This window comes from Carassius gibelio, chromosome B22 (assembly GCF_023724105.1).
Source record: "Carassius gibelio isolate Cgi1373 ecotype wild population from Czech Republic chromosome B22, carGib1.2-hapl.c, whole genome shotgun sequence".
Lineage (NCBI taxonomy): Eukaryota > Metazoa > Chordata > Actinopteri > Cypriniformes > Cyprinidae > Carassius > Carassius gibelio.
Genome location: NC_068417.1, coordinates 53,589,682 through 53,608,890, shown reverse-complemented (window position 1 = coordinate 53,608,890; position 19,209 = coordinate 53,589,682). Strand labels below are relative to the sequence as shown.

The 19,209-nt window shown below is 42.5% G+C and overlaps 1 protein-coding gene across 2 annotated transcripts in view; it reads left to right on the top strand.

Annotated features, from left to right (window-relative positions):
• The first annotated feature begins 4,584 nt into the window (after nucleotides 1–4,584).
• The window catches only part of LOC127987524 (mast/stem cell growth factor receptor Kit-like), a 33,339-nt gene continuing 18,714 nt past the window's right edge, over nucleotides 4,585–19,209 (top strand). The window contains exons 1-2 of one of the 2 annotated variants that reach the window (XM_052589879.1): nucleotides 4,585–4,708; nucleotides 6,414–6,677. In XM_052589879.1, coding sequence (XP_052445839.1) covers nucleotides 4,654–4,708; nucleotides 6,414–6,677 — 319 coding nt within the window. In that variant the 5' untranslated portion in view covers nucleotides 4,585–4,653. Of the gene's footprint in view, nucleotides 4,709–6,413; nucleotides 6,690–19,209 lie in introns of both variants that reach the window. The other variant, XM_052589880.1, reaches the window with a different exon arrangement.

Below are 19,209 nucleotides of genomic sequence, written 5' to 3'. Positions count from 1 at the left end.
ATTCATGCATATGCCAGTGCATACGGTACAAAAAAGTATACTTTGGGCTTGAGAATGATGTATGGATTATAAGGACTAGTAAAACTGGTCCTTATAGATGTTCCTGCTTGTCCCCCTTAAAGGGTTAGTTCGCCCAAAAATGAAAATTATGTCATTAATAACTCACCCCTATGCTGTTCCAAACATGTAAGACCTCCTTTTATATTTGGAACACAGTTTAAGATATTTTAGATTTAGTCCGAGAGCTCTCAATCCCTCCATTGAAGTTGTGTGTACGGTATACTGTCCATGTCCAGAAAGGTAAGAGAAACATCATCAAAGTAATCCATGTGACGTCAGAGGGTCCGTTGGAATTTTTTGAAGCATCAAAAATACATTTTGGTCCAAAAATAGCAAAAACGACGACTTTATTCAGCATTGTCTTCTCTTCTGTGTCTGTTATGAGAGAGTTCAAATCAAAGCAGGATATCCGGTTCGCGAACGAATCATTCAGTTCATCAAATTGAACTGAATCGTTTTAAACGATTCGCGTCTCTAATACCCATTAATCCACAAATTACTTAAACTGTTCACTTTTTTTAATGTGGCTGACACTCCCTCTGAGTTCAAACAAACCAATATCCCGGAGTAATGCATGAACTCAAACAGTACACTGACTGAACTGCTGTGATGAACACTGAGCCGAGCCAGATAACGAACAATAGACTGACTCGTTCACGAGTGAAGAACCGGTTGCATCGGTGTTCGGATCACCAGTATTTCTTTCGGACAGTTCGATTCAATAAACCGGTTGAAGAAAACGGTTCACCGGTTCTTTTGCGCTCGACGTAATGGCGTCATTTGCGATGATTGCCCTTGATTCAAGCCTTCGGATTACCCGCGCTCATAAGACTAGCACAGAATCAGTTCAGAATCAATCACCAAAAGAATCAGTTCAGTTCAGACGCTCTGTGTGTCGGTCTGCTTCACGCTGAATCACACATGCGCAGTATCATCAGCTCCTCGGTTCACGAATCGGACGCGTCTGACAGAAACGGTTCTTGACTCGTGAACGAGTCAATGTTTTGTTCGTTATCTGGCTCGGCTCGGTGTTCATCTTCAGTTCTCTCTTCACAGCAGTTCAGTCAATGTACCGTTTGAGTATATGAATTACTCCGGGATATTGGTTTGTTTGAACTTAGAGGGAGTGTCAGCCACATTAAAAAAGTTAACAGCTTAATTCATTTGTGGATTAATGCGCATTAGAGACGCGAACCGTTTAAAACGATTCAGTTCCATTTGGTGAACTGAATGAATCGTTCGCGAACCGGATATCCAGACTGCTTTGATTTGAACTCTCTCACACAGACACGGAAGAGAAGACAATGCTGAATAACGTCGCCGTTTTTGCTATTTTTGGACCAAAATGTATTTTCGATGCTTCAAAAAATTCTAACTGACCCTCTGATGTCACATGGACTACTTTGATGATGTTTCTCTTACCTTTCTGGACATGGATAGCAGGGACGTGCACAGTGGGGTTGCTCAGGTTGCCCGGGCAACTGCCCATATGCCCTTCTCGACTCACGTTGCCCTTCCTAGGTGGAAAAAAAATAAATAAAAAAAATTGTACAATGGATGGAGAAATTTCACGTAGGCCTAGATAAAATAAATAAATAAATAAATAAAAAATCGCAAAGCCTCATTCACTTCCATATTCGGGCACCCTTCCGAAAGTGAAAGTCGGTAGGGGAAGGGCAAACTCTCTTTACGTGGCTGCAGCGCTGCACACGACCGGCACCTGAGCTGAGCCTGCATGAGCGGCCCTAGAAGGAGATTGTCGCGGTTGTCGGGTGAGACGACTCAACGTTGTCGGAAAAGTAATAGTAAGGTTATAATCGTAAACAAAAACAAACGAAAAAACGAAAACTAGTTGGGAAAAAAAAAATGGTGTTAACTGAAATAAAAATAAAAACGAGGCATTACAAAAAAACGATAACTAACCAAAACTGTAATGTGTGTTTGGCAAAACTAAATAAAATAAAATTATAGATTAAATGTCCTTAGTTTTTGTCTTTGTCAATGTCTTTCATAGAGCAAACGTTCAGCTGCATTTCATTTCCCTGCGTCTCTCACTCACACGTCTCTCTCACATAACGTTACTCGCGCGCACACAGTCCTCCCCTCCGTGCACACTGCGTCTCCATGAGAACGAGTGTTGGAAGCAAGTTCGCGAAAGGTTGGTATCTCGTGAAAACCATTACACAATCACACATTAAAAAGTGGTATAAAAATATTTTTAATTCTGAATATAATTTTGTACGTTTGTTAATGTCGACCCGAGAAGCGATTGCTACTTTAGAAAGTTAACTAGACGCAAGTTTGAGGTAAAATGCACTTGGGTTGTCGATGTCAAAACACTATTTAATCTGTGATTCAAGTAAGGAATAATTGACGACGGGCCGTTGAATTATTAGAAAAATAATGCACACCTGAGGTGGTGATTCGGTCACGACTCGAAGCGGAGTCAATTATTCCGCTTATACCACGGTTACCACACCTCAAGACATCGATCAGATGATATATTTAAAGGGATTCATTCGGTTTTTGTACTTAATCACTATTGTGGGTAGGACTATTTCTTCCACATCTCATCCAACGCTTCTTTTGCTGGTTTCACAATGTAATTTTAAAGCTGGTAATGGAGGCTTGAGCCGTTGATAGTATTATAATGCAGTTATTAATGAAGTTATTAGAAAGAGAGCGAGAGAGACAGAGACACACACACACACACACACACAGAGAGAGAGAGAGAGAGAGAGAAAGAGAGAGAGAGAGAGAGAGCTTGTGTGAATTAGACTGCAGCAGCGTCTCTAAACAGCGCTGTTATTACCTCGCTAGTGAGAAATGTCATGTATACTTTTGGAAAATCGTTTGTCATGTTGTTGTTTTTGTAATTTCCGTTATTACAGTTTTACTATGCGAAGTGATATGGAATGATGACGTCAGCAACCTGTCTGACAGATGTAAATCTTATAAGTGGCTGTGCGTGCAAACTGCCATCGTTAATCTTGCAGAGACGGCGAGCTTGAGTGGGGAGTTCTTTGGCGTGAGTGAGCAGGAGTAAGTATTCTGATTAATTATTTTGTATAGTATTTTAAAATGTAACGCCATTACGCCATATTAAGTTAATTGCCTGCGAGCTTCTCCTCCTGTCTGTACGGTAATACGACAGAGAGTCGAGTGGTTCTGACGCAATCGATAGCCTATTTTTTACAAAAACTGTTTCTACGGGGCCATAATGTAACGTAGAGGGTAATGGAGCCCTTTATACATTGTCGTGTATCTTTAGAAATAAATAATGGACAAACGGAGTCTTTAAACGCCTCAGATGTAAAGTTATTCCCTGTCAAAGTGATGCCAAAATGAATGGGAGTCAATGGGAATGCTAACGCAAGTGAAGTTCTGCTACAAGATGGCAGCACGCATCCGACTTCAACTTCCGGTCGACTTCCTTGCCCCCTGCTGGAACTATGTTCGCCATTCTTTTTCCAGAAAATAATGTCATGCCTCAGAACGTTCGTCAGCCAATCAGATTCAAGCATTCAACGGCCCCGTAGTATAAATATTAAATAATGTTATGTCATTTTTTTACTCTTACACTGAATGTTTGCTCCTTCATTCCAGATGAGTAGGCTATTGTATAGGGTAAATTTAGTATAGGGTGTGAAAATTGTACAGCTGTGGAATTTGTATAGGGTGTGAATTCTGTATAGAAAATTATTGCTTGACTATAGTAAAGCCGTCTCTCTCTTTCTCACCCATGCACACTCACTCATGCACACACCCACGGCACACACACACACTAAACAAATTATGCTGTATTTAAAGTTTTATTTTTATTTGTTATTTGTCATGTTCTTTTCTCAGATTAAGCTCCCTGACAATCTGACCGAAATGTCTTGTTGTAGGGATTTTCATGACTCAAGTCATGTTTTTCTATGTTATTATTAGTAGTAGTTAAGGTGATTGAGTGCTGTATTTCAGTGTTTTACTTTGTGTATATATATTTTAATAAAGACCTTGTTATTCTCAGTCATTCATATAGCCTGTGAGTTTTTTTTTTTGGGGGGGGGGGGGGTGAGTGCCCTTTTTTCAGGTCAGAGCAACTGCCCCTCAAAATTCCTGTGCACGTCCCTGATGGATAGTATACCGTACACACAGCTTCAATGGAGGGACTGAGAGCTCTCGGACTAAATCTAAAATATCTTAAACTGTGTTCCAAAGATAAAAGGAGGTCTTACATGTTTGGAACAGCATAAGGGTGAGTTATTAATGACATAATTTTCATTTTTGGGTGAACTAACCCTTTAATAGCAGTGAATGTTTTTAGGAAAATTGCAAAATAGAAATGTTTTGGTGAAACTGAAAAAGAAACTAATCCCTATTTGATTACATATAATTCATTAAAATAAAGTAGCAATTACAAACAAAATAGACACTAGAAGATTGAAGGCATAAGTGTTAAAAGGGCTTGCCACAGAGTGCGAATAGAGAGAGAGAGAGAGAGAGAGAGAGAGAGAGGTGGGGGGGGGGGGACTTGAAGACACACTCAGTTGTGGATGAGTCGTAGCTACTAATGTACGGAGGCACGAACACTCACAGACTGACGGAATGGGTCACGTTTGGTTTTTATGCACAGTTCTAATTTTATTCGCCTTACCTGGAGGTAAGATCATACAATATTTTCAGATGTTCAGATAAAAAATGTTTTATTTTTTTTTCAAATAGGCCTTTGTTGAATTTTTCGCCAATTATTTTGACTACGTAATTCATAAGTGTAGCCTGCTGTTAATTATGTGCGGATGATTAGGCTAATATCTCGAGAATTATCCAATTGTTTTGACGACAGATGCAGATGATGACCGTTAGATTTTTGTCCATCTGTACCCTCCGTGTGCATATTCAATAGTTATAGTGGCTCACTGTCAATTTAAATGGATAATTGATTTATGTCTATCTGAACGAGATAACTATTGATTCATTTGAATTATTAGGGAAGTTAACTCACGCACCGCGCGAATCTCATGTGTTCTGCACAATGTCAATAATTAACTAGCATGTAATTAGAGTCGCTTCAAGTAAATCCAGTGTAGAACGAGCAGTCAATTATCTAGCTAATAAAACTTCTGTCAACATAATGACCACAACCTTAATAGCAGCTACAGGTCGTGTCACAAACTGTTCTTTCCTAACGGTCGGTTTGTTGTTACCTGCTCGAGATTATCTTATAACTGAGCTGCAAGCAACATGCGTCCGACGAAAAAAAGGTTCACGTGTAACATTTTATAGGTGAGATCACGAACTTGCACTTTTTTTTCTTTACTACATTTTCTAACTAAAGTTAAATGTAGGCTATTACAACTCGAGCCCCTACTTCAGAAGGTTAGCCTTTTTGTCGAGCTGAAAAATAACAACCCAATAACCCCTAACACTGGCAACATTAGCACAAACTGTCAGGACACTTTCTAAACACAGTCAAGGGAATGTGTTTTAAAGTATTACTCAAAACACATTCCTGAAACAATTATTCCTTAAATCCTTAAAGTGACGTCAATGTTATGAGTTTATCTTTGATGAATTCTACGCTCTTTATAGTGCTGGTGTTGTCATAGTCTCGCCAGTAAAACGTGCATCTGTTACGCGAATGATTGAACGTTCTAATCTAGCGGGAAACATCGGGACCGTTAGGCAAATGAGATCCAGACCTCGGCTATCCTGAAAAATTGCCTGTATTAGTCACTAATGCACCCGTTACAAACCCTTACTTCACTTGATTCACTTGCTTTGTGACGTTTGGTTCATCTGGACAATAAATCATGGTGATGTAACCGATTAGTCATGGTGCGGTTAATGGGAGAAGTTAGCGCTAATTGTTCAAAATATGAACAAGTCATGAAAAGGTAAACAAATCTGGATGGTTATCACGAAATCTGTGAAGGTCACAATCCACCTCTCATAAATTAAATTACGAACGAGAGTAGCTATTTGAACTCTAAAAGTAAATGTTCCCAATTTACATGAAAAAATATTTTTTTTTTAAATTAAAATTATGATCCATAACCATTTAATTTATGATAAATGTTTTATTTATTTATTTAGTTTACATAATAGATGGGATCCAGGAGGTTTTTATTATTATTATTATTATTATTGTACTTAATTATAATTAAGTCATAATTAAAAGATCATAATATCAGCCATAGGTTACTTGCTTTTAAAGAGTCATCAGTCACATCTACCATAAAGACAATCTCACCTTCAAGGGTTGTTGACTGTTGAACAAAATGATATTTTAACTGATTGGATCCTGCCGTTGATTAGCCATGACTCTGTATGCACAGTGAACAGATTTGTGTGTGTTTGTATTTCAGGGTGGTTTGAACCTGTTATCACTCCCAATGCCACTCATCTGGTGATACCAAAAGGTGGACAACTGCAACTCAGTTGTTTTGATAATGCAGAGGCGAGCAAGGTGCAATGGATGCGGGAAAAGGGTCGTAAAATTGAGGGAGGGCTAGAGGAAGATGGAGCTAGTATTATCCTCCTCACCTCTACACAGGTACAGCATATGGGCCGTTACACCTGTGAAAACATACAAACGAAGGAGAGGAGCTCCATCTACATCTATGTGAAAGGTGGGTTTTATTGTATGGTTTTTTTTTTTTTTTTTTTGTGAGGTTTGTTTGTCCTTTGGACTCAATTCCCACACTTTAGTCCTGAAGGAGTATTAAAACCTGAATAGGTTTTTGTTAAAGCACAAATGCATGTCTTTAAGCTGTGTACTCAAACCACACCTTAGTGTATATCTGGTTTATTTTCCATTATTTCTATTATTGCTAACTGTCATTGAATGACAAAGGTGTTTTACCAGTCAAATTGTGATAAACCTTTTGGACACACTCATTTACTTAGTATTTCCTCATACAAAAATCCTTCCAGCATTCAATGTAACAACCTTTGTCTTGTGCTCACTTTTTTTCCCTTTTTTTTCCTTATTCGCCTTTGATTAGCATGTCTTTTGTTCCCCTTACTCATCTCTCTCTATATTATTTCTGCTTAAAATGTCTCCTTATTCACTTTTTCTGGCAGATTTGGAGAATCCTTTTGTACTGTAGCAACAATCACTTTCTGGGGAATAATTAACTCAAATTAAGTGAATATTCATGAGTCTATGAATATAACGTGCTTATTGCTTACAAATATTAAATTACCCAAAGAGGGAATATTTAATCATTTAAAGGTAACCTTTACTAGAATTAATTTAAGTTACTCTAGACAATCTGTTCGTCCAGCGAACTGGAAGCTAGACTTCCTTATCAAAATTCAATAAAAATACCCTTCTTACAAACTCCAAGAAATATTAATCTTCTGATCAGGAAAAAACAATATTTTCTGTGTCTGTACTACTAAGATTACTGAAAATTAATTCATATAAAACAAAGCTCGTAGCGTAGATCACACGATTCAGGGACTTCGATCTCAATGAGCAATAAAACAATTCAATTCAAGCAAATTATAGGATTTAATAAAAACAGACTAAAGAGTACATAACTACAATTCACACGGAGTAAATATGAGTATATAGCAAAACGAAAATACAATTTAAACAAGGTAAATGAACAAGAATAATAATGAGATAAATGAGAGAGGGAGATAAAGAGAGAGAGAGAGAGAGAGAGAGAGAGAGAGAGGGAAAGTGAAAGTGAAAGCAATCTCAGCGTGGCAATTTCAAACAGTTAACTTTGCAAGAGACCCCAAGTCATTGAATGATTTCACAAACATGGAATAGCCTAGACAACCTTAAACAGCAATTTTAGTTGCGATATAAGAAAGTACTTGCTTTGATTTGGCTCTTGTGCGTAGCTGCGCTCAAATTGTCCGGTCTGTGCGGCCTCAGCGTGGTTCTTTCCAGAGCAGATGATACGCGAGCTCGATGGTTAACGCTGTAACACCAATGAGCGGATGGTATTCAACCATCTGTTCCAGATAAATGAATCCTGACCCCTTTGACACATTCTACACTCAAAGACCAGAACGTGAGTTAAAGAAAAAACAAGGACCTTCTTTTACAACCCTCTTACAACATAACTCACCACCCTGGGCGCCAGCACGACGGCAACGTCCTGGCGTGGATGAGAGTTATAACACCTCGGAGACTATCCAGAGATGCGATATCGAACTTCAAAAGGGAAGACAAACACCCCCCCGCCTTTCGATCGCACATTCCAGCGCAAAAAGACGCACACACCTTCACAAACAGGCACAAGCAATTTTGCTAGCCCATGGACCTTTTTACTAAAACTACCTCTAAATGTATTTTAATATCTCCCTTTTCATGCTCAAATGTATGTATGAGGCATAGTGGAATATATGAATGTTACTGTGTGTTTAATGCAAACTTTATATGCATTTAGTTAAGAATAACTAAATATCAATGTATACTTGATGGATAAAACTATAGTTCTTGGTGTCTGTATAATCGTAAAAACACGACTGTAACGAATCTTGATAGCAAACTACAAAAAGATGCATTGTTTCAGAGGAACGATCTTGCTTAAGAAAAATGTTTAATTTTGTCATCGCCATAAATTAGACCAGTGGGCGGAGATCAGCAAACAAAGAAGATTTTTCCCGCCTCAGTTTGTTTACACTTCATTGGATCATACTCAAAATTAGGCGTGAACCTAGGTTCACGTAAAAGCTCGGGGAAACCGATGTTCTGGGCATTCCGCCAGAGAGAAAAGAGGATTCCCAGCTTTGCAACCGGACTTCAAGAAGTTCTCTGTTATTCTTCTTTACTTTTCGTTTCATTCTAGTTTTTCTTTATTGTCTGCTGATATTTGACTTCGTTCAATTGCCTTCACGAGCCAAACGAACTTAAGTCTAGTCATCTTTTGGCAAAGTTTACCTTCGCGTTAACCATCGAGCTCGCGTATCATCTGCTCTGGAAAGAACCACGCTGAGGCCGCACAGACCGGACAATTTGAGCGCAGCTACGCACAAGAGCCAAATCAAAGCAAGTACTTTCTTATATCGCAACTAAAATTGCTGTTTAAGGTTGTCTAGGCTATTCCATGTTTGTGAAATCATTCAATGACTTGGGGTCTCTTGCAAAGTTAACTGTTTGAAATTGCCACGCTGAGATTGCTTTCACTTTCACTTTCCCTCTCTCTCTCTCTCTCTCTCTCTCTCTCTCTCTTTATCTCCCTCTCTCATTTATCTCATTATTATTCTTGTTCATTTACCTTGTTTAAATTGTATTTTCGTTTTGCTATATACTCATATTTACTCCGTGTGAATTGTAGTTATGTACTCTTTAGTCTGTTTTTATTAAATCCTATAATTTGCTTGAATTGAATTGTTTTATTGCTCATTGAGATCGAAGTCCCTGAATCGTGTGATCTACGCTACGAGCTTTGTTTTATATGAATTAATTTTCAGTAATCTTAGTAGTACAGACACAGAAAATATTGTTTTTTCCTGATCAGAAGATTAATATTTCTTGGAGTTTGTAAGAAGGGTATTTTTATTGAATTTTGATAAGGAAGTCTAGCTTCCAGTTCGCTGGACGAACAGATTGTCTAGAGTAACTTAAATTAATTCTAGTAAAGGTTACCTTTAAATGATTAAATATTCCCTCTTTGGGTAATTTAATATTTGTAAGCAATAAGCACGTTATATTCATAGACTCATGAATATTCACTTAATTTGAGTTAATTATTCCCCAGAAAGTGATTGTTGCTACATTAAATGGTGGAGTTAAATTTGGGCAGCGTTCAAACTTTGTTTTTGTGAGCAATATTCATTTTCATTTTCATGAGCATTTTTGGATGTTAATATTATGTATGCGCATTTTTGAATTGTGAGTTAAGTCGCGCTTCGAGCGAACTCATTTGGCACAAAGGCAACTGTTCAGCACAGCAGCCTAACAGTTTCTAAAAATACCTATAGTCACTGTTATTTTAATAAAAATAAACTGCAGTAAATGTTAAAAGTCTCCTGTCAAGAGAAGACCAACATTTTCATATGAATAATTAAAAGATGAAGAAATCTTTTATTAATTGTAATATGTAAATCTGAACCTGAGCGATGTTCCTCTGATTCAGTTAAAAAGGCCTTGCATATTAAGTATCGTTATTGAATTTCGTGGTGAGCCACAGTGATATTCAAAATTTAAACGATAAAAAACTCCTGGTCTAAATTGGCTTAGCTACCCGATTTTAAACCTAAAACATTTAAATCATAAGTGCTGTTTTGTTAAATGTTTATGGGAGGTAAAACAGATGGACAAAATCTGTTATTAACAGTCTTGTGTTGGTTAGAGAAAAGCTCCGGCCTCACGCGCTGTTTAATTTAGCACCTCAAGGGTCATAAAACCTTTGTCTGTTTGTGAGTTGCGATTTTGATGCAGAGAATCAGCGCTGATGAGCGCACAGAGATTAGATCATAGTGTAACTGACTGTCATTCCGCTATCTAAACACCAGAGGGAATTTTAGACGTTTCAAGTTGCCCTGTCTTCTGATTCCAGCTTGCATGAGTGCCATCTCTGGCCGTTTCAGATAAGGCTCTCGAATTACTAACCTCTATTTCTCTCTGTGATTTATTGAATTAGCTGTCTAAATTATCAATAATTATTTGCATTAACAGCTTTGCTCGTGCGAATATTATTTCAGCATTAGACAATTTTTGCCTGTTTTTGTTCACATTTACTTTGAATTTGGTTCAAACATGATTTGAATTAGAATTTAATTGTTTAATAGTGCAAATTAAGTGTCTCAGCCCAACCACTGATTAACCCATTTAGAAGGGAGCAAGCCATCTAGTGGCAGTAACCTGTTAAGTCAGTTCACAGCTTGCATCTCTCTGATCTCTTTCTTTTCGGTTCTGTTTTGAATTGCTTCATCTACTTTTACCCTTTCTGATTAATTTCATAATTATTAATTATACATTACTGTTATCGTTGGGTATTATAGGGCATTTATTCCGATTTTTCCAATTAATTCTTCTCACCTGCTTATTTTAAATTTAGATTTAAACCAGTTTTGAATTTTTAATTTGAATTAAGTTTTCTGCCCACCAGGTTAAGCCACAGAGAGTGAATACGCCCCTTTGTGGTGAAAACCAGCTTCTTCTTCTCCCGTGCTCATTCCTGTCTTTTGTTATTTATTTTATTATTATTATTATTTTTTTTTTTATTATTATTATTATTATTATTTTTTTTTTTTTTTTCCTCTTTAATTTTTTTTTATTATTAATTTTTATTATTATTATTATTATTTTTTTTTTTATAGTTTTATTCAACTTTTTATTTTATTTTATTCTATATAGCCCTTTTTGTTTTTTTATCTTTCCTCTCTCTTTTTGCTTAGATTATTTTGATAATTACCATCATTATCATAAGCTTTTGTTTTTGTTTTATCATCATTAGGTAAAGCTGTTTACCTCTCATTTCTACATATATATTTACTCAGTTGATGATTAAACAAACCAAACCTTAATTCACTTTAAGTTTCCTTTGTTCATCCTTTGTGTATTTGATTGTAGAACTCCTTTGGTGATAGGACAGTCATCTCAGGTTTCCAGTGAGCAAGGGGGCCAACCGGCGTTGCCAACACTGGCCGTGAGTGAAACTCGGTCCCTCTTATCTCTGTTCGTTTGCGCCACGCAGTGGAAGACATCAGCAATTTGGCACTCCAACGGTGATCAATCAGTCCAGCTGACACACGACGCAATCTCTGGGACCAGTACCTAAACCGGGGGCTAAATCGGGGCCCACTTTCTTTTCTAAAGAGAGGGTTCTGGGGAACAGCCCAATTTTGTAGTGCTGTCTGGCGGTTGACATCTTGGTGTTGCCGGTTGTGTTAAAAGTCACAAGCTGTTTGAGAGGGCGCAACGTCAGAGTAACGGAGGGCCAGGGACACTGCGGTTGAGTGTTTGGGAGCGCCAGGGAGGCTGACCGTGCCGCTGGATTCCACCAGGTGAACCAAAAGTGATAAAACCTATCCACTTATTATAAGGCGCAGAATATTAGATATTCCCCCTGATATTTATGTTAAGTGTTTGGTCCATTTTCCTCTGTAAGCCACACCCTTTTCCTAGGTCTCTTACTCCCCTAGCCGCACGTGCTGTAGGCCCCTAGCAGAAACTCTTGTGAAAAACAGCAGGCTTAATTTTTTTTTTTTATTCTCTACCTAACACTTCTAGCGTTCTTATTCATTCCATTTCATTGCAGACCAATTTATTTGGTGTTTTGTTTTCACGGTGCTCTTTCCTATCTTCACCTTTTTGCATGCTGTTGTGATTCTGTTTCTTGCAGTTCACCGAGAGACCCCAAGGAGAGCTAAGTAGTAGAGCGACAACCGAGCAGCCGGTGTCACCAGGTGACCCACGAGGCTATCCCCTGTCAAGTCTCTATTTTGGGCCGACCCTAATTGGACCCGCCTCCCTGTCTAACTGTCTGCATCAGTTAGCCAAAATTCTTAGAGACGGCATAGCCGTACGATAGCTCGTTAACCAGAGAACGAACTTGCATTGGCCTCTTTGTGTGTGTGTTGTGCTTCTCTTGTCCGCAGTGAGCCAAGATGTCGCGTGCATCCAGTCCCGCAGTCCCTTGGGATCAGCTAGCGACATGGCTGGAGACGATGACGACCTCCTTCCTGCCAAAGGACACCAGTGACCTGCAGCACTTGAGCCAGGGACAACTGGATACGGAGATGGACCAGCTGATGGCGAACGATCCAACGCAGAGTTACACCCACAAAGAACTTGCCAGGATCACAGGGACCCTAGCTCACCTCCTCATCGCCCAGGCAAGGATCAGCGAAAGGAGCAACCACGACTTGGAGCAGGAAGCCGCGGCTCTGAGACTTCGAGTGGAGGAAGCCCTACAGCATCAGGCCCACACCCAGAGTCGTCTAGATAAGCTACTTCTCGAGACCCAAGACCAGCACGAGAAAGAGAACGCTACAGATCCAGAACTACAGAAAGAAGTGGAAAGACTTCAAAATGCCCTGGAGAATCTTCGTCTGGACACAGACCAAAGAGAACATTTGGAGAGAGAAACCCGAGAGAGACTCGAGGCAAAGCTCCGACAAGGTGACGCTCTCCTCGAAAGGGCTGAAATCGAACTGAAAGAAAGAGATGCTAAAGTGAAGGCCTATGAAAATCACCTGGAAATGGCCCGAGCTGAAATCCACGACCTTACACAGCGTAAAGACTCTCTAATAGATGAACTTGACATGGTTCACAGAGAACTGAAACATTCTTATAGCCTGCAACGTGAACAGAAAGAGGAAACACACTCCACAGAGTTTCCCCTGGCCAGTGAACCCCAGCGTGTCAGCCAAGAACTTCGAGCTGGAAAAGGGGGTGAAAGCCTGCTTTTCAAAATGTCACCAGCCAGCCTCCACGAACCCCTGTCAGCAGTGGGGGAAGGAAAACCCTTCCAGAAAGTCTGGGTCACCAGCCACGGACACATAACTCCAAAAGAACTGGACAAGCTGGCTAGAAACATCCCTACGTTCAACCCAGATCCTGCAGGAGGCCACGACATTCACGCTTATTTACAAGATATAGACTTTCACTTGCAAACTGTCACCAACGTAACCACTTGGGACAAATTGTACCTGCTCAGAATTACGTCCAGTCGTGAGGTACGCAGTTTCTTAGACCGTCAACCAGAGACTGTCAAAATGGACTACCAGCAACTGCGAAAAGCTTTGGTGCGTGAATTCTCTGATCCAGAATCAGACCAAGGGCTAGTAACCGCAATGGACCTCAAGCAAGGTCGACTTGAAACCCCACCAAATTTCTACAACCGACTGCGACGTGCCTACTTCGGAGCAAGGAATGAACCAGGCATGGAGGAAGACGTCAACTTCCGAACTTTGTTTCTGCGAAACCTCCATCCTACTGTCAGCCACCATTTGGGAGTGTTAGCGTGCCCGCGTAGCATGTCAACGCAACAGTTACGTGATTTAGCACATAAGGCCTACACCAAACAAAAGACTGTGTCAGAAAAGACTGTAAAACACCCAACTATTTGCTCTGTCTCTGAGTCCCATTCAGAGTTGACCCTAGAGGGCGCCCAACAGCACCCCAGTTATACACCCATCAACCGAGAGTCAAGACCGTTCCAAGCCAGCAGAGGGCAGCGCGGTCGCGGTGGTGGTGCCCGTCCGAAGCACCAGAACGACCGCTCTGGAATATCCTGGGACCGGCCTCGCCCCTCCCATAACCAAAAGGGGGGGGGCACCTGGGAAGCCGGCCGGCGACCCAGAACTAGCCAACCTCCAGCCTCCAGGACACCAAGCCCAGGGAGGCGGGAGGGGGAACACTCTCGACGTGATACTTGGAAACTCAAGGCTGAGCCCACATCTGACAAGGAAAGTGCAGCCACATCCGAAGCTGCAGAACTTCTGAGAATACTGAGAGAGTTCCTTCAACAGAAACCTCACAAGGAGGACAAGAAGGATAAACCAGACACCGCATGACTAAACCTTATGCCTGAAACCAGCACCACTCCCAACGTCTCCACAACTGAACCAAGCACACAGAACACTGTTTGTCAACCACGAACTATTGAACTAGCTGTTGCCTCATCAAACAATAGCAACACCCACTCAGTCCAGCTGACGTCTGCACCTCCTGACCAAGAAAGCATCATCCCACACACTGAGGTGCCAGAAAGTGCTGTTTTGGTTATCTGTACCCACAACGAAACACACAAAACATACCCTAACTGCTTATCGATCAACACACAAGCCCCAACACCAAAACTCCTGGGGAACCTGATCGAGAAGGGAGTGGCTCGGAAACTCTACCTAACCATCACTTTAGAAAAGGAAATGAGACTCGAAGCCCTTGTGGACACAGGGTCAGACCTCACGTTGATTTCGGCTCAACTATTTAATAAGCTCAAATTTGAAGCTCAGAGACAGAATCGAACTCTAAATTTTCACACTTGCAAGCTGAATGTGCAGTCATACAGCCAAAATGACATCCAGCTCAGAAATGTAGCTCCCATCCACCTGACGATCGGACCTATGAGCCTAGTACATCCTATTTATGTCTCACCAATGAACAATTATTCATTTCTCATCGGGAAAGACCTGCTTGATCGCTTTGAGCCTTTACTAGATTTCAAACAGCTGAAAGTCTGGGCTCAAGTGCGAGAACCTCTTCCCCTCCAACCACACAGGTCGCCGGTGCCAGACGGTCAGGTCACAGAGGTCACGAGAATTCCCACGGTGCCAGACGGTCAGGTCACAGAGGTCACGAGAATTCCCACAGAGCCAGACTGTCGGGTCACAGAGGTCACGGGAACCCCAGCAGCCAGCCATAGGTATCCAGCCTCAACAACAAACCAGGGCTCAAGTTCGATCCTCTGTACCTTCAAGGCCACTAAAGACTCTGATACCTACTGCCCCAAGGTCAAAACCGAACTGCAGCTGCATGATATAACAACAACGGACAGTATTCTGGCCATATGGGCAGACAACTCAGCCATTAGTCTGTCACTGTACAATGCAATCACTGAGAAGACACCTGACCTCCCTTATGCCAGCAAGCGCACTCGTTTCCCTTTGAACTCACACCCATCCTCAATGGTTTCTGCTAGAGGAATCTGCGCTTTGCATGTGAAATGGAATTATCGGTGCCTGACTCATTATTTCCTGGTCCTTCCGGACCTGCCACACGATGTTTACATTGGAGCAGACCTCTTGATTCGCCTCAAGGCTCATGTGGACACTTTTAATGAAGTTGTATGGGCCCCATTGACTTTGCAGCCACACGTTTCCATCAACCATGACCACCTCATATCAGGGCAGACCATCCCAGAAGTCTGCACTTTAGTCAACGAACAGGAAACGGTGGTACCAGCTTACACCAAAGGGATCGCTATTCGGCTCAACATGCGATGGGGTCAAACCTTAAACCACACGCTGGGTTTCTTCCAACCCTCACCTGAATGTGTGGAACTCGGACTCACACTGGAAGCCACACCCCTCACTGAAGTGTCATCTCGTGTAGTCTACATCCTGTTCAACAACTGCACGGCAACTGACATCAACATTCCCAAGGCCTACCGGCTGGGATGGCTAGTAAGCCATGACTTTCATGATTTTGAACTTGTACTACCTGTCATTGGTCCCATTCCACCCGCACTGATACCCGAAGGGAGTACAGACAGTACATTGTTCACTGCACCCTTCAAACTCATTGCCATCACATCTGTTATGTCGGTGCCTAAAGACCAAGTGTGCAGAACGGAGCTGACCGAGGATGAACACCTCACAATATACACAGTCTCCCACAAGAACGTCGGTGAGGCTCATGAACCTACTACACCTCTCAATGCCAACCCGACTGATGACACACCGGTGGAGGAGCCTTACCCAGGTTTTGAATCTCAAGTGCAGCAAATTCTACAAGACGCTAATGCACTTCAAAGCGATACAGATCGTCAAGGACTCAGACAAGTTCTGTATAAGTTCAAAGAATCCTTTGCCAAAGACTCTCTAGACTGTGGTCTCACCAACCTCCACACGGTGCGCATCCCTACGCACCCTGATGCTCCTCCCACTTTTGTCAGACAGTACAAGATTCCCATCGCCTCACACGAACCAGTGCAGGAGATCATCGAATCTATGCTTGAAAAGGGGGTCATCCGTCCATGCAACAGCACCTACTCAGCCCCCATCTGGCCCGTCCTCAAACCTAACGGCAAATGGCGACCCACCATTGACTACAGGAAACTGAATCAACAGGTGCCGCTGTCACGATGGCCCATGACCCAGCTAGAACAAGAACTACCCCGAATCAGAGGAGCCACAATCTTCTCTACACTTGATGTGGCCTCTGGATTCTGGACCATTCCGGTGCACCCGGAAGACCAACACAAGTTGGCATTCACATTTGGCAACAGACAGTTCACCTTCAACAGGTGTCCGTTCGGCTACGCCAACTCACCAGCTGAATTCAACATCTTTCTGAACAAAGCCTGCCCAGACGCTAGAATGAGAGGCAACCTGATCTATGTAGACGATGTTCTCATGAAGAGCACAACGGTGGCCGACCACCTGAAAGAAATAGACTATGTTTTGAACCAACTATCCACCGCCGGAGCCAAGATCGCCCTCCACAAAGGACAGTGGTGCCGAACTAAGGTTAACTACGTGGGCCTGCTCATCGGATCCCAAGGCATTGAACCTCAGTCAAACCGCATTCATGCCATTCAAAACATCAAGCCTCCCACCAACGTCTCTGAGCTGCGGAGTTTTCTAGGGGTATGCAATTACTCTCGACAGTTCATCGAAAACTACTCGGACATTGCCAGACCTCTGACAGCTCTGCTAAAAAAGGACTGCCCTTTCGTCTGGTCAGAGGCTCAAGAACACGCCATGAAAGAACTAAAAAGACATTTATGCACAGCTCCGTGTTTTGCTTACCCCGATCCACAAAAGGAATTCTACCTGGAAGCTGGGTTCTCCAACCAATGTCTCAGTGCTGGCCTGTACCAACGGCATGATCAAGACAAGAAAGTAGTTGCCTATGCCAGCAAGACACTGCTTCCACCAGAGTGTAAGTTCTCAGACTGTGAAAAAGCTCTGCTCTGCACTATATGGGCCATTCAGCGATTCTCCAATTACATTGGGGCACAGAAAGTTATCATAGAGACTTGCCACCAGCCAGTAATGTTCCTCAACAGCCAGCGAATCCGAGATGGTGTGGTCACCAATTCACGCATAGCCACATGGTTAATGGCTCTCCAAGGACGCAATGTTGAGGCACGGTATGCACAGAATCACAAGTCTGCACTGGGCAATGGCCTGGCCGCATGCCAAAACTGTTCTGATAACATATCTGCAGAAGAAATGGGCGTGCAAGAACCCCAACAGCAACAACCGACCTGTCACAGGTACTTTGAAGAGAATGCGTGTCAGGGCATGCTCACAGCCTACGTCGATGGATGCTCCTACAACCACGATGGCATCCTCAAGGCAGGTGCAGGAGTGCTGTGGGTCAACGACCAGCCGTGTTCCCCACAACACTTCAAGTTAGGTCCCCAGTCATCACAATATGCAGAAATAGCAGCCATTCTCATAACTCTGCAGATCGCATCAGCCCATGACATCAGAGAAATCCTCATCTGTACAGACTCTAACTATGCCAGACTCAGTTTTGTGTGCCACCTTACCGGCTGGAAACCGAAATGCACAATATGACTGTGTACTGGAAGAAGGTAAAAGGACACTCTAAGCTACCAGGGCTGGACAAAGATTTAAATGATAAAACCGACGCCCTCGCCAAAACAGGCGCACTACACGGGGAGGTGTGGTCACCCCCAGAACCCACACCCAGCCCCGATGTTGCAGTATTAACCCGCAGCAAACGACCTTCACCTGTGGCAGTGCCCGCCTCACAGTCGCTATCGCTAACTCCGCAGATCTCCAACAACGACATTGCGGATATGCAAGCCTCTGACACTGCCATAAAGACAATTCTTAACCACCTCTCTGACCCCTCCAACCACCCTATCACTGAAGCTGAGCTCAATGATGACTCGTGCCTCCGACACCTGTATAACACCAGACACATGCTACGTGTACAAGACGACATTCTGTGGTTTGCACCTGATGACAGCACATCGCCACGGCTCGTGGTGCCACGATGCCAAAAGGGGGTAATGCTAATGTACGCCCACGACACACCATGTGCTGGACACCACGGTGCCAGAGCCACGTATGACACACTGAGACAGGTGGCATTTTGGCCCGGCATGCAACAAGATGTGGCAGAGTACGTCAGAGGATGTCTTGTGTGCTGCCAGTTCACACCAGCAAACCCAAACCACAGAGCCCCACTGCAACGCAGAAGGATCACGTTCCCGTGGTCAGACCTCCAAATCGACTGGGTAGGGCCCCTGCCCAGATCAACAAGAGGCAACAAGTACTTCCTCACGGTGGTGTGCCAGTTTACCAAGTGGGTAGAGTGTCTGCCAGCACCCAATGACACTGCCCAAACCACTGCATACCTCCTGATGAACCATATCTTCTCCCGGTTCGGATTGCCACTGAGAGTCAACTCAGACAGAGGTACCCACTTCACGGCCGAGATCATGCAACAGATCTGGAAATGCCTAGGGGTACAAGCTAAACTACACA